The sequence below is a fragment of the Oncorhynchus masou genome, chromosome 28 (assembly GCF_036934945.1).
Source record: "Oncorhynchus masou masou isolate Uvic2021 chromosome 28, UVic_Omas_1.1, whole genome shotgun sequence".
Classification (NCBI taxonomy): Eukaryota; Metazoa; Chordata; class Actinopteri; order Salmoniformes; family Salmonidae; genus Oncorhynchus; species Oncorhynchus masou.
The window spans coordinates 55,904,918-55,921,270 of record NC_088239.1 but is presented as its reverse complement, the minus strand read 5'-3'; the positions used below and the strand labels follow the sequence as shown (position 1 = coordinate 55,921,270).

At 41.4% G+C, this 16,353-nt stretch overlaps 1 protein-coding gene across 4 annotated transcripts in view; it reads left to right on the top strand.

The window, feature by feature from the left end:
• The window catches only part of LOC135517938 (colorectal mutant cancer protein), a 117,840-nt gene that overhangs the window by 44,917 nt on the left and 56,570 nt on the right, over nucleotides 1-16,353 (top strand). For all 4 annotated transcript variants that reach the window (XM_064942672.1, XM_064942673.1, XM_064942670.1 and 1 more), the window contains 2 exons: nucleotides 9,027-9,140; nucleotides 16,119-16,261. In XM_064942672.1, coding sequence (XP_064798744.1) covers nucleotides 9,027-9,140; nucleotides 16,119-16,261 — 257 coding nt within the window. The remainder of the gene's footprint in view (nucleotides 1-9,026; nucleotides 9,141-16,118; nucleotides 16,262-16,353) is intronic.

Here is a 16,353-nt window from a genome sequence, read left to right as displayed (position 1 = left end):
TGTTAACTTGATACACACACCCTGCAATAGAAGTTAAGTCAATTGGACTAAGGGCTCATGCCTGTAAAGGCAGTTGTCAGCAGCGCCATATACTGGGCGAAAACAACAAAACAATTCATCACTAGGTACAACACAGTATTACTGAATAAGATGGCGATGCTGAGGAGGGTGCGTGTCTTGCCGGTCCCTGCCCGACTGCTTTTTTGTGGCTATTTTTGCGTAAATTATTACTTTGTTTGCTCAGAATGTTCATGCAATAATGTCCTATGGCCGACAAACACTTCTGGATCATGAATAGGAAGCTACATACTTATTTCTCAGCCTCCCAGATCTGGAATACTATATTCCCTCCTTTGTTCCCCACACACCGGGCTTACCTGTTGCTGCTGACCAAGATGACTGAAGGCAATGCCAGCGATGGTGAAGAGGAAGGAAAGTGGGTCTCCAAGCTAGTATCCTGATGGCTAATGTCCAATCGCTGGAAAATAAACTTGGAACTCAGAGCAAGGCTTCAATTGTAGAGGGACATCAGGGAATGCTGTGTCTTTGTTTATTCAGAGACATGGCTTACGAACGATACACTTGACTCTGGTTGAATAGCAGACTGCTTTTCCATTTTCCATGTAGATTGAACGCTGGTTCTGGTAATAGTAGGAGGGAGGGGTGTGTTTCCTCAACAACAAAATAACTCAAGCTCCTCTTCACCCAAACTGGAGTTTCTGATGCTTAATATGCCGACCCGACTATATGCTGAGGGGATTCACATGGGTTATTATCACAGCTTTGTACATACCGCCACAAGCAAACATCAAAGCGACACTCAGCGAACTGTACAAGATCATTAGTTAGCAAAAATCCTCTAACCCAGAGGCAGTCTTTATTTATTTATTATTTAAAAATTTTAACCCCTCCACCTCTTCGGAGGACAAATCTTTTTTACAGCGTTCTTGCTACGTATACATATATTTTACATACATGGTACTTTTATATAAAAAGCCACATTACAATAATACATTACCAAACATCTTCTTCAAAATATCCCCAACATGTATTCTGCCGCACAATAAAAAATAAATAAAAACCCGCTCTGGACCATGTACACCGAGTACAAAACATTATGAACTCCTGCTCTCTCCATGCCAGACTGGCCAGGTGAATCCAATCAATGCTATGATCCCTTATTGATGTCACTTGTTAAATCCACTTCAAATCAGTGTAGATGAAGGGGAGGAGACAGATTTAAGAATAATTTGAAAGCCTGTGTTAAGAACTGCACCGCTGATGGGTTTTTCACGCTCAACAGTTCCCAGTGTGTATCAAGAATGGTCCACCACCCAAAGCTTCAACATTGAAGAGTTACCATATGATCATTTGTATCTGTCTTCTGGCAATAACAGAAGTTATATGTATGAATCACATTTTCCCTCAGCATGTGGAGCACCAAACTATTTTTGGTGCCGGGTGGCGAGGTGAAATTGCTTACAGCCTCTTTAGGAGCGTCTGTTTGCGGACCCTGAGAGGGCAATTAATTGTTCTGTTGGTTAAGTAGGGCAGCTACAGTGAGTGCCTTCAGAAAGTATTCACACCCCTTGACTCTTTCCACATTTTGTTGTTACACAATGATTTCATTGTAATTTTTTCTGTCAGCGATCTACACAAATTACTCTGTCAAATTGGAAGTAAAATTCTAACATTTGTAAAATATTAATGAAAAATAAAACACTCATATTTAACCCCCTGAGTCAATATACAGTACCAGACACACCTACTCATTCCAGGTTTTTTCTTATTAGGATAAGTGCCATGGGATCTTTAGTGACCACAGAGAGTCAGGACACCTGTTTAACGTCCCACCCGAAAGACAGCACCCTACACAGGGCAATGTCCTCAATCACTGCCCTGGGGTGTTGGGATATTTTTAGTTGTTTTTTTTTGACCAGAGGAAAGAGTTCCTCCTACAGGCCCTCCAACACCACATCCAGCAGCATCTGGTCTCCCATCTAGGGACTGACCAGGACCAAACCTGCTTCGCTTCAGAAGCAAGCCAGCAGTGGGTACTCAGGACATTAAGTTAATTACTTTGCCACAATTTTTTGCAGTGTTACGTTAGTGCCTTATTGCAAACAGGATGCATGTTTTTGAATATTTTTTATTCTGTACAGGCTTCATTCTTTTCACTCTGTCATTTCAGTTAGTATTGTGGAATAAATACAATGTTGTTGGTCCATCCTCAGTTGTCGCCATTAAACTCGGTAAGAGTTTTAAAATCACCATTAGCCTCATGGTGAAATCCCTGAGCGGTTTCCTTCCTCTCCTGCAACTGAGTTAGTATCTTTGTAGTGACTGGGTGTATTGATGCACAATCCAAAGTGTAATTAATATCTTCACCTGTCTGCTTTTAAATTTTTTACCCATCTACCAATAAGTGCCCTTCTTTGTGAGGCATTGGAAAGCCTCCCTGGTCTTTGTGGTTGAATCTGTGTTTGAAATTCACTACTCAACTGAAGGACCTTAATTGTATGTGTGGGTTACAGAGATGAGGTAGTCAATCAAAAATCATGTTATACACTATTATTGCACACAGAGTGAGTCCATGCAACTTATTATGTGACTTGTTAAGAACATTTTTACTCCTTAACTTATTTAGGCTTGACATAACAAAGAGGTTGAATACGCATTGACTCAAGACATTTCAGCTTTTCATTTTTAATTAATTAGAAAATAATTCTAAAAACATAATTCCACTTTGACGTTATGGGGTATTGTGTGTAGGCCAGTGACACGCAATCTCAATTGAATCCAATTTAAATTCAGTCTGTAACACAACAAAATGTAGAAAAAGTCAATGGGTGTGAATACTTTCTGAAGGCACTGTATGAGATAAATAGGCTGCATAGCTACTGCGCCTCTGTTGAATTGTTTGCCTCTCCTGTACTTTGTAAAGGTTGTAGTTGTACTGGCTTAATTCTGCCTTGTTTGCCTCTCCTGTACTTTGTAAAGGTTGTAGTTGTACTGGCTTAATTCTGCCTTAGTGATGGCTAATGAACAATGTTGCCCTCTTCATTTGGTGGATTTAGTACACATTTCCACAGTGCAAACACAGAGGTTTCAGTCAAGCATAGTCCCGAGTACAAAACCCACTGTACTGTAGGTCTAATACTTTTTTTACAATGGGGACAGTGGCAACAAGACCTTTACCTTGAGTTAATAGCTCAGACACAGATTGGGGACAACCTTTATAAGGTCACTCACTATCGTAGCCTTTTGATATTACACCTGACCAGATCTCATTTTGGTATATGGCACTCTTGTATTTGTGAAGGTTTCACCATATGGGGAACATATAGTCCTACATTATTTTTTGTTTGTTGCTGGTTTAGGCTAGATATGACATGTCTATAGTAATGATAATGTATCTCTAACAGTGGAGGCTCCTCAGAGGAGGAAGGGGATCAATCTAACTACATTCACATGGCACCAAATAACTGATTAAAACACCATGGTGTAGCTGGAGTCCTCCTCTGGGTTCATTGACGTCAGTACAAAAATACAAAACCTAGGAGGCTCATGAGAGATTTCTTTGTTGTTGGGGTGAATGGAACATGATGGACAGTTATCCAATATGCTGTAATAAAAATAAGGCCATGCTCATTAAAAAAAACATCGATATTGCTGAGAAATTATATTAAACTGAAAGGGTAAGGCTTTGATTCATGCTTTACTTCAAACCTTTTAGACTTAAAGTCCGCTGTTTTGAGACCTGCATGGTTCTGTCCAGATGATAAAACTATTTTTATCATCCAGATATTTTATAATATTTTATAATTATTAGATGACACTTACCCAGACACACTTGTCTAAATTAATGGTTCATGTGAAAGAAATGCTATAAGCACCCCTCAGCCACATCTAGCTAAGTGGAGAGGTCAGTATTGTCTAGACATGTACACATGTTCATGAAATACAGTAGATGGTCGTAATCAGCCCCAGACACACCTGGCTAATTTGATGGGTCATGTGATCATCTGGCCAAAGTGGATTCTTTTTTTGTTTAGGCATGTACATTTTGTCTAACACTAAACATACAAATATATTATAAGGAAGGCAAAATCTTATATTTAGTTGTTTTATAATTTGATTATGCTATATTTAGAAAGCATATGTCATTTCATGCCTTATTCATCCAGTTCTGTTGAATAGGAAATACATTATATCAAATATTTCATATTTTCATATTGTCCTCAATTGTGATTACCAGAAAGGTGAGTTTGAACCTTTCTTGAAGTACGCAGCCTTTCTAGTTGTTGTTTATGGCCCTCTCATGATAAATAATTACTTTTGGATTACGTACATTACATTTTCGATTACATTTAGTTACATATAACAGGTTTTAAGGTTTGTGTGTAAGGTTGACATGGCAGTGATGGAGGTGTTAGAGGATTGCCCTCCGTCGGAAAAGAAGAACCCTGAATTCCCGGGAGTGAAATCTGTAGAACGGCCCTCTCCTCCCCAACCCCTCCCTCCCTGCCCCCTACTCCCTCAAATAGATAATGGAAGTGCATCATGGAGCTCTAATTAATATCATTTTACCCATGAGATAGGCCTAACTCCCCCCGGAGCCTGAAATGGGCCCTAGCTGTGTGTGTGTGTGTGTGAGAGAGAGTGTGTGAGGGAGAGATAGGAGAGAGGGCTAAGAACCTTCCCAGGAAGAACTCAGTAAACACATCAGTGCCAGCTTGTCGCCTCAGACTGCAAGGGTCACTTGACTGCCAGAAAAATTATATTAAATGGCACACACACACACACACACACACTGAAGGCCAGGTCAGCCAATCATTGAGAGCTAAATATCAGGTCAGAGGAAAACTCAAAACATTTATTTAGGAGGAATTATGTAATTAACTCCAAGCCTCTTAGAAATAATAGTGCAGAGAGAGCAAAACATTGGCCTGTATGATTACTACTACTCATGATTTGTGGCCACGGAACTAGCTTTGATCATAACTACTCAGGCAAATGATGTAGGCAACAAGACTTGTCTTTTGGCACCAAATAATTACTGTTAGTGCTGAGCAATTAGTGCTTTGAGGTTGGATCGATTATTAAACAACATCACAGATTTCGTTTTCGATAAAAAATGTAGGACACTAAATGCGCTATGCATTATGTGGGTTGAATGCTGTAACAACTCTTCTTGAACTGCACTGTTGGTTAAGGGCTTGTAAGTAAGCATTTCACGGTAAGGTCTACAATTGTTGCATTTGGCAGAAGTGACAGATAAAGTTTGATTTGAAAACAGAATAAAACAATACAATTCCCTTGATGGTAGTGACTGCCCATTTACTGCTTATCACTTATTAATCATCATTTATTCACATGACTTTACTTTAATGAAATATATCAGTTGCTGTGTATATATTACATTTTGTTTTATTTAATTACATTATTATTTCCTTCCAAGTCATCTCATCTCTCTATTGCTGCTGCCTATGCGGTCTGACAACATTTTTATTTTAGTTGATCTTCAAAGTAAAAGCGATTTGATTTGATTTGATCTTCAAAGTAAATGGCATACTTTTATGACTGCTTGAATGTATTTTTTGGGTAGAGATACTTTGTGAAGAAAAGATCACCCGTTCTTCTCTCGTCTCCTTGTCTGTTTCACACAAACTGGACAAGTAGGACCGCAATGTATTATTGTTATTGTAGTTAGTTTAGCGCATAAATGATGGTAATTATGTAGAATACTGGCTGTTGGAAACTACAACTCCCTACTACATCACACCGTTCGTGCTTGATCTAATTTATCTCTAGAGAAACTGAGCATCGAGAGAGAATAACTAAACTAAATGGAATTCAAATAATTGAACTGATGTTGGTGAAATAGTTGTTTCAAAACTGAAAATTACAGACATTTTGGTTAATCCCTCAGCACAACTACTGTATTCAATAACTCCATTTGAAGAACTGTCATTGAAATAGAGCAGTGGTCCCCAAACTTTTCTGAGCCGAGAGCATACATTGAAATAATGTGCTTTCTTTATTTTACTGGACTGATTCTGCTTGCATCTGATGGTCATTCTCTGCGGAGGGAGAGCATCAGAGGTTCTGCCTCTCACAGTCAGACTGTACCTCAGCTCTCACCCCTCTGCAGATACTGAGCAAAAAGGGGACACCGTCTTTGAGCTGATGGCAAAACGCCACATTATTTCTGCCTCATGCATTCATGTTGTTAGTCCTATGACCAGAGAAAGTGAAATATTCCCGCGATATTAAAAAACACATCCGCTAATAATAACAACACAATCCTATTGCTACAATTTGCTACTCATTCATTGAAGCTGCAGTGCTGGTTGCAGCGCAAGTGGAAGAGAGAACATCATGCTTTATAAAAGTATTGAATTAAGTGTTGACAGTGCTGAATAAAAACATGAACTCAATCATAACAGGACCTATTGGCTATATTTGTTGAAAGTCTCTCTCGTCATAGTTTTAGACTTTTTGAAATCAAAGTATCAACTTTTCTACACACTCCAGCAAACTGCAGACAGACATGGTGATCTGAGCAATCCGATTGGCTAGCGGTAGGCCTATGGGTTCACTTGATTTGCTCTCCGGGCATGCAGAGTGGGCGTAGTTTTTACCTTGAGACACATAAAATGGTTCAAAATGGGAACACTTCGCCTACCCAGGGCACAACGCAGCTGAAATAAGTGCACCTACTGCCAACAGCGCGAGACAGAAAAAATAAGGAATGCAAGGCTTTATCGTTGTTGTTTTTATATCATTGTTTCGCGATCGACTTGGAATGACTTGGACCAGTCGATCGCAATCAACAGTTTGATGACCACTGAAATAGAGTAAGAAGGTCCAGGCAACCCCGTCCTTTTCTCTCATGGTGAATACCCAACACTGAGATCAAGGGTCGTGCTTGTGTACTGTATGGGGTCACTAATTACCTCTACTTCATACCTCTGCCGGCCTGCTTTTCTGTCTGTCTGTCTGTCTGTCTCTCCCGACTCTTATAGATTTTTTTCCCCCCAGGGTTCAGTGGTTTTGGATGCTCTTCTGATTGGATGTGAACCAAGGGTTATTTCTGGCGGTTGGCCCCTCCAGTTGAGTGAATGATGAAGATGACTGTTTAAACGATACATTGATTTACGTCATTGTCTCACTCATTTACTTATCATGCAAGCCCTTTCATGCAAACTACAGTGTTTTATTTAAATATATATAATGGCCAATGCTGTGTATTTAATACCGAATTGATTTAGATTATACATTTTGTGAACAGTCATATAGCAATGTGCTTGCAGGTGCAAAGAGGCTCACTGTTCAGTATCAGGAGAAGATGTTTTACTATCCACTTCCCCACTGGATCTTCCCCACTGGATCTTCCCCACTGGATCTTCCCCACTGGATCTTCCCTCTATCTATGAAATAAGGCCTTTAATAAACGTCCCTTATTTGAAATGCTCCCTCCATCTCTCTATCTGCTTGAGTGTTAAATGGTCCATTTGGAACAGCAGGTGAACCTTGTGGTCCATCTCTGTGATGTTTCCGTTTTTTTTTCTTCACTTCCTGAGAGGATTCATTCAAAGCGTTTCTTCCGCTCAGGGCTCATCAGAGACTGCAGAGGAAACACACTATCGCTGGTTAATTCATTCAAATCGCTGCCGACGCAGCAATGTTCTATCCATAGTTATGGTGTTAAGAGTCCGTGTGTATGGAGTTCTTTGTATAGAGAAAATATAGGTAAAATGGGGGGGAAAAAGATTCACCTTGAAGTCGTGTAAATGAATAACACTTTCCTTTTGTGCAATTGACTTTTCACCAAGAATGTACTATTCAGGAGTTATTGTCAAAAGTACTGAGTCCAAAATATTCACCGTTAATTATTGTAAGCCTGTTCTTTGTGTAGCCTGTTTGCTAAATAGTAGGTAGACACACACTTGGTGGGTCGCGGACAATTCTTACTGCCTTTTGGCTTGTGCTGATTGTGCTGTGGTCACTCGTTAGGCTTACAACATTGCTTTGTCTAGAGGTCCACAAGAGAATTTGTTTTAGTTTGGTATCCAAAAAGTTTTGGAACCACTACGCTATACTGCAAACTCAAGCAGTGAAAATAAATCTTCAGTGGCTGGTTTGAGTTAGGTTAGCAGTAGACGCTAATTTAAGAATCACAGACCAGGTTTGGATATATTTGGAAGTTGGTCTTTCTTCCCTTGAAAACCAAGTCGGCTCCCCTGTCTCGTTTGGAAAGGACTCTCCTTGCAGCTTAGTGGCATGCAGTCCCATGTGATGTGTCTGGACTTGGTCTCTGCTTAGTCACGACAGCTTTAGTTCCTCTGAGCGTTAAGCCTCCCCGTTGCATGGCGAAACAGAAAGCTTGTCGCAGAGAAGATAGCAGTCTTTTTCTTATCCCGCCTTTCCTAGAGTTTTCTGTTGCTATATGCTGAGTTAAGGGGTAAGAGCAGAGTTTCTGAATGCCCCTGGGCTTATATTTAGTTTGAGAGACTTTTCCATTGATATGAGAAAGCATGACTGTGCTGTTTAAAAAAAGAAGTTTAAGCCAAGGTAGTCCTCTCCTCTGTAACTAACTTAACCTGCACCATTTTAAAAACTTGGTCATATTTTTTTTAATGGAAGTTGCCTTTGGTATTAGGAAAGCATAGGGCTTAAAGCATGACTGTGAGCAGGTTACCTGACTAGAGGAGTGTGTATAGGACATTTGTGATCCCTCAGATAGTTGAACAGGCGTGTGTGTGTGTGTGTGTGTGTGTGTGTGTGTGTGTGTGTGTGTGTGTGTGTGTGTGTGTGTGACACCTCGGCCCACCCAAGTGACAAGTCTGCGTGATCCACATGCTAGTGTTAGCACTCTCTCTGTTCTGCTTTGGGCTTAAACCCTTCCCTAGAGTGTCTATGTGTGAGGACAAAGAAGTGCGTGTGCTCTGTACTCACTGAATCTATTGTAACTTGGTGTGTGTTATGGTTGTAACACTCTCTCCTCTCCCCTCTCTTTTTAGCTCCACCTGGCAGCCCTGGCCTCATTGAAGGGGGACGTGGTGGAGCTGAACAAGCGGCTGGTGCAGACAGAGAGAGAGCGAGAGATGCTGGAAAAGAGACTGGCCAAAGCACAGGTACTCTACTCTACTGGGCCGTAGACATACACTCAGTTTATTAGGTACACCACCTCGTTCACAAAAATGGATCGCTCCTACAGACAGTGAGTCAGGTGGCCTTGGCTTGCGATCACCAACACTGGACAATTGAGGAGTTGAAAAACATTGCCTGGTCCTGACGAATAGACTGGTCATGAGAAACACACGTCAATTTCAGAATTTTGAGAAGGTTCTGAGGATGTGGATATACAGTGGGGCAAAAAAGTATTTAGTCAGCCACCAATTGTGCAAGTTCTCCCACTTAAAAAGATGAGAGGCCTGTAATTTTCATCATAGTTACACTTCAACTATGACAGACATAATGAGGAAAGAAAATCCAGAAAATCACATTGTAGGATTTTTAATGAATTGATTTGCAAATTATGGTGGAAAATAAGGATTTGGTCAATAACAAAAGTTTATAACTTTGTTATATACCCTTTGTTGGCAATGACAGGGGTCAAACGTTTTCATCTTCAATGCCCTTGCTGATGGAAGGAGGTTTTCACTCAAAATCTCACGATACACGGCCCCATTCATTCTTTCCTTTACACGGATCAGTCGTCCTGGTCCCTTTGCAGAAAAACAGCCCCAAAGCATGATGTTTCCACCCCCATGCTTCACAGAAGGTATGGTGTACTTTGGATGCAACTCAGCATTCTTTGTCCTCCAAACACGACGGGTTGAGCTTTTACCAAAAAGTTATATTTTGGTTTCATCTGACCATATGACATTCTCCCAATCTTCTTCTGGATCATCCAAATGCTCTCTAGCAAACTTCAGATGGGCCTGGACATGTACTGGCTTAAGCAGGGGGACACGTCTGGCACTGCAGGATTTGAGTCCCTGGCGGCGTAGTGTGTTACTGATGGTAGGCTTTGTTACTTTGGTCCCAGCTCTCTGCAGGTCATTCACTAGGTCCCCCCGTGTGGTTCTGGGATTTTTGCTCACCGTTCTTGTGATCATTTTGACCCCACGGGGTGAGATCTTGCATGGAGCCCCAGATCGAGGGAGATTATCAGTGGTCTTGTATGTCTTCCATTTCCTAATAATTGCTCCCACAGTTGATTTCTTCAAACCAAGCTGCTTACCTATTGCAGATTCAGTCTTCCCAGCCCTGTGCAGGTCTTCAATTTTGTTTCTGGTGTCCTTTGACAGCTCTTTGGTCTTGGCCATAGTGGGGTTTGGAGTGTGACTGTTTGAGGTTGTGGACAGGTTGTCTTTTATACTGATAACAAGTTCAAACAGGTGCCATTAATACAGGTAACGAGTGGAGGACAGAGGAGCCTCTTAAAGAAAAGAAGTTACAGGTCTGTGAGAGCCAGAAATCTTGCTTGTTTGTAGGTGACCAAATACTTATTTTCCACCATAATTTGCAAATAAATTAAGGAAGAAAGGAAAGGAAGAATGAAGAATGAATGGGCCGTGTATCGTGAGATTTTGCGTGAAAACGTCCTTCCATCAGCAAGGGCATTGAAGATGAAACGTGGCTGGGTCTTTCAGCATGACAATGATCCCAAAGACACTGCCCGGGCAACGAAGGAGTGGCTTCGTAAGAAGCATTTCAAGGTCCTGGAGTGGCCTAGCCAATCTCCAGATCTCACCCTCATAGAAAATCTTTGGAGGGAGTTGAAAGTCTGTGTTGCCCAGCAACAGCCCCAAAACATCACTGCTCTAGAGGAGATCTGCATGGAGGAATAAGCCAAAATACCAGCAACAGTGTGTGAAAACCTTGTGAAGACTTACAGAAAACGTTTGACCTCTGTCATTGCCGACAAAGGGTATATAACAAAGTATTGAGAGAAACTTTTGTTATTGACCAAATACTTATTTTCCACCATAATTTGCAAATAAATTAATTTAAAATCCTACAATGTGATTTTCTTTCTCATATTGTCTGTCATAGTTGAAGTGTAACTATGATGAGAATTACAGGCCTCTCTCATCTTTTTAAGTGGGAGAACTTGCACAATTGGTGGCTGACTAAGTACTTTTTTGCCCCACTGTATGCTGTCCTCAGTGCTCACCCCAAAAATACAACAATTATGGCACAGCACTGGGCTCCAACTCATGGCGCTTAGACCAGTTCAAAATTGTCTATCAAGCAAGGAGAGTACTTGAAGATACGAAATGGAAACAACAGATTTGATTTGATTTCGTTTTTTGCTTTGCTGAAACCATAGCCCTAACCTTAACCACTCAGAATTAATACCTAAACTTAACTTTTTGAGTTATTTCTGTTTTAACCCTGTAACCATGTGGAATTAACACTGTAACCATGTGAAATTAACCCGGTAACCATGTGCAATTAATGTGTCCAAAATCAACGTTCATCCAATTACATCAAATCCCGAAGTGAAGTTATAAGATCAAGTTGCTGACGAATCCCGGTTCCTGTTGCGTCATGGTGATTGGTTGATTTGGTGTAAGCAGCATGAGTCCATGGCCCCATCTCGCTTGGTGTCAACGGTACAGGCTGGTGCGGTGATTTAATGGTGTGGGAAATGTTTTCCTGGCACACGTTAGGTCCCTTGATACCAATTGAGCAACGTTTACATGCCCCAAATGTTGTTCTGGAGGCAAAGGAGGGTCTGAACCGGTACTAGATGGGTGTACCTAATAAACTGGGCACTGAATGTATATTCACATAGACTCATGTTCATCATTGTATTGGACACTTACTTAGCTAAGCTACCCATTCAAAGTACCATGCCCAGAACATTGGTGTAATGCAGTGGTTACTGCCACCACTCCATTTATAAATTACATATCTTAATAATAATTCTGTCTACAAGCCAGCTGCAGTGGATCACTCATGACCCATAATTGGAAAAAACACTGTAAATAGTTCCTCTTTTCTGCACCTGAGGCTTCGACCTCTGGTATGGAAACTTTCTTTTATAGGGTTATCTTTGCATAGTAACTCAAACTGCTAAATAATGTTTTATTTGTTTAACCTTTATTTAACTAGGCAAGTCAGTTAAGAACAAATTATTATTTACAATGAAGGCCTACCCCGGCCAAACCCTCCCCTAACTCGGACGACGCTGGGACAATTGTGCGCCATCTAATGGGACTCCCGATCACGGCCGGTTGTGACACAGCCTGGGATCAAACCCGGGTCTGTCGTGACGCCTCTTGCGATACAGTGCCATAGACCGCTGCGCCACTCGGTCCCCCAATGATGGATATTAAAGAACTACAGTAGAAATCTGTGATGGAATTGAACTGGCTTCACATGAGTGAGATTTATTTAGTTTTTTGAAGAATATCCTGGAATAGCTGACATTGCACACAGGCATTTGAATTGAATGGCTCATCTATTACAATGTGTCTGGAAATCCTCCTCTCTTCCCCCAAAACACCCAGTCCATATGCTCCAATCAGAGTACATAGAGAAGAGCTGCAGAATGCTGATCATTGTTTTGTCGTTACTATCATTCTAGCATACTCGAAATTACCTGCTGTCTTTTCAGCTGTCGGTTATCACCTTCCCATAACATTACATTGTCTTCAGTGTAATGTTATTGTCCCAATGACAGTGATTCTCTGTGACCTTGGGTGTGTATTAGAGGAGTAGGAGGATTTAATTCCAGCTCTGGTTCTCTGGATACCTGCTCTCATACAGTGATGAGAGACTGGAAGCTTTACTTTTTTAAATAAAGAGCAAATAGATTTTGGGATTATTTGGCATGAAGCAACACACCCCATATGTCACTGGAACCAGGAATGTCAGTAATCATGCCAACTGCTCAGCTTCGATCTGCTTTGTAGTTTTCCCGGTCCCAGTGTTTGGCACGGTCTCTCTCAGAGGATGGCGTTTTGGGCTTGCTTGGTGTGTGCGAGAACGAGAAAGGGGGAGAATGCTTGTTTATGGAGAGAATTATTGGGTGTTTATGCATTTGTGTAATGGAGCGAGTGTGATAGAGGGAGAGAAATAGAGAGACAGATTGTGTGAGTACCTGTTCTATAAATGCCCTGGCCCCTTTCCCCCTGGACCTAGAAACAGACGCTGCTTCAAAGAGCTGTGGAATACCTCTGGTGCCAACTGAATCAGCTATGGGTATTTACCTAGTGGCGGCGGCTGTAAACAATATCTGGTAATATTATTTGTGTCAAATATTAATGCTAGAAACATTTGTTTTTTTATTCTAGTGTCCCATCAGTTCCACTGGAGTTAGATGAAGAAGGATAGACTATTCATTTTAAGATAAAGAAATGGCTTGGAATATACTTGCACTTGCCATTGTTGTTAGATTCCATTGTGATTAGGGTTGGGCAGTATCAACATTTTCTTATCGTCATTACTGTCCTTCTCGCATCCCGGTTTAGTACATAAGGGTCGCCAAAAAGCATCTGGGTGTCTATTACCAGAATGCTAACAAAATTAGAACAAGTAATAACACATTTCCATGGAAGCTGCTAGCTAAATATGCTAATGAGCGCAAACGTAAATAAACTAATTGCAAAGACTGGCAGTCCAGCTCATAAAGTTATACATATATAGGTAGGAGCTACTGAATGTCATTTTTGGTGAGTTTGGACATTTACAAGTGAATGTGAATGAGAGACAGAGGAGAAAAAAACACAAGGAAATCAGGATAGCAGTGGCAGCTGTACACATTTCTCAAACTCTACAGAAAGCTTAGCACTATGATGCCCTGTCTCAAGATTAACATTAAGTAAAACATTAGGAAATGTAGCTGGCTACATTCTTTCTATGATAATCATTAGAAATATGGCCATGTATTGTTTTTCATTGTGAGCTCACGTACTTTTTTGGCTGCCAGACAAATAGCGTTGCACTTCTGTTGTCATCTGCTGAAAATGAAGCTATTTTCTGCCAAATGTGCTGCGCAAATGTTTTCTGTGAAGGAAAACTATAGTTGCATGTCCCTGATCACTCTATTGAAGCAACAAAAAAAACACTGTTGGCTCTATGCGACCCTTGTCGATTATTTACAAATCAACACACTCTGTGACATGACAATGGCTGACTGGAAGCTGCGCTTTGTCACTGCAGCTCTCCCTGGGGCAAGGGATCTAAACCACTCAGCTCTTCTAATTGTCACCGCTGGCCAGTTGACTGGTGGACTCCTGACTCAACACATAGGATAACACACAGACACATTGGGGCTCTGTCTCTGCTTGGGGACTCTGATGGCTGTGTCAGCCAGCCTGAGGCGCATGTCTCGTCACCTGAATCCCTGACCTTTCATACACAGATGTTTTTGTTTAGGGTGAAGTATACCCCTGACTCCTGACTACCCGATCTATTGACCCATGACTCCCACTCTCAGAATCCCGGGGCTGAGACTTATTCAATGGGGCTCTAGTTTAGAAGGTCGCAGAACGATTCCACACGACCTCATGTTTCTCATGACAGAGGTTTGTCTTTTCATCATGTAATTCTATGACATGTTTCACATTCTTTTGGCAGTGTAATGTCTGTATACAAAAACATAGGAATTATTTTCATGGCGTTAAACCTTTGTGAATAAGTCCATAGTACTTGTATGGGACCGCTTCAAATCAAATAAAAGTGTATTTGTCACATGTGTCGAATACAATAGGTGTAGACCTTACTGTGAAACTCTTACTCACAAGCCCTTAACCAACAATACAGTTTTAAGAAAATACCCATAAAAAAAAAGTTACAAATAAAAGTAACAAATAATTAAAGAGCAGCAGTAAAATAACAATAGCGAGACTATATACAGGGGGGCACTGGTACAGAGTCAATGTGCAGGGGCACCAGTTAGTTGAGGTAATATGTGCATGTAGGTAGAGTTATTAAAGTGACTATGCATAGATAATAACAGAGAGTAGCAGCGGTGTAAAGGGGGAGGCAATGCAAATAGTCTGGGTAGCCATTTGATTAGCTGTTCAGGAGTCTTATGGCTTGGGGGTAGAAGCTGTTAAGAAGCCTCTTGGACTTAGACTTGGCGTTCCGGTACCGCTTGCCATACGGTAGCAGGGAGAACCGTTTAATGACTATGGTGGCTGGAGTCTTGGACAATTTTTAGGGCCTTCCTTTTCAGTCCTTTCAGTCTACTGAGGGGGAATAGGTTTTGTCGTGCCCTCTTATTGTCTGTCTTGGTGTGCTTGGACCATGTTAGTTTGTTGGTCATGTGGACACCAAGGAACTTGAAGCTCTCAACCTGCTCCACTGCAGCACTGTAGTCCACAATCGTCTCCTTTGTCTTGTAGTGGTTTTAGTGCTTGATTACTGTCAAATTGTATAAAGCACTAGGCAGACCCCTCTTTGTCTGTCTTTGTTTTATTTTCAAGTTCAACCTCCGACGCAGGCCAGGAAAGGTCATTCTGAGGTCATTCTAGGAAGCATAGTATGACACACACGCTCAAGCCAGATCTCTCACACACACACACACACACACACACACACACACACACACACACACACACACACACACACACACACACACACACACACACACACACACACACACACACCTCTTCTCCCCCTTCACTTGTAATATAGCTGAGTGGAAAGTGGATACCTTTCCCTCTCTCCCAGCCTCTGAGCTCCATGTAGACAATCCCCAGAAAAGCCCTTAGGCCTGACCTTGTACACAACGGTGCAGTGTGTGTGCATTTGTACGCCAGAGACAAAAATCTGGCAACCCAGCAGAGAATTCCCTCTGGATTTATTCCCATTCCAAATTCCACGCGACTGTGTAGAAAGATACCTTTTGTTGAAATGCCATTCTCCACACTTCAGTATTGAATGGGCGTCATTGTTATGGGTTTTGAATGGTGGCTTTTTACCGTAAAATGATTCAATCTCTAAATTGTGATGTCAGTTAAGAAATGTTGGATGTTTTTAGATTGCATTCCTTTCACAATTCCCAAATAACAGAATAGGTCGCCTCTCAGATATCAAGGCATTAGCTCAGTGGGATAACACGGTTAATGTGTATGCGTGTGTTTTGCCAGTGTGAGCAGTCCTATCTGATGCGGGAGCATGAGGACGTTCAGGAGCGGACCACCCTACGATACGAGGAGAGGATCACAGAGCTGCACAGCATCATCGCTGAGCTCAACAAGAAGATAGACGTGCTACAGGGCTCTACCATCAGGTGGGTGGTAGACACAAACGCACACTCACACACACACATTTTTTATTTATTTTTTATTTTACCTTTATTTTACTGGGCAAGTCAGTTAAGAA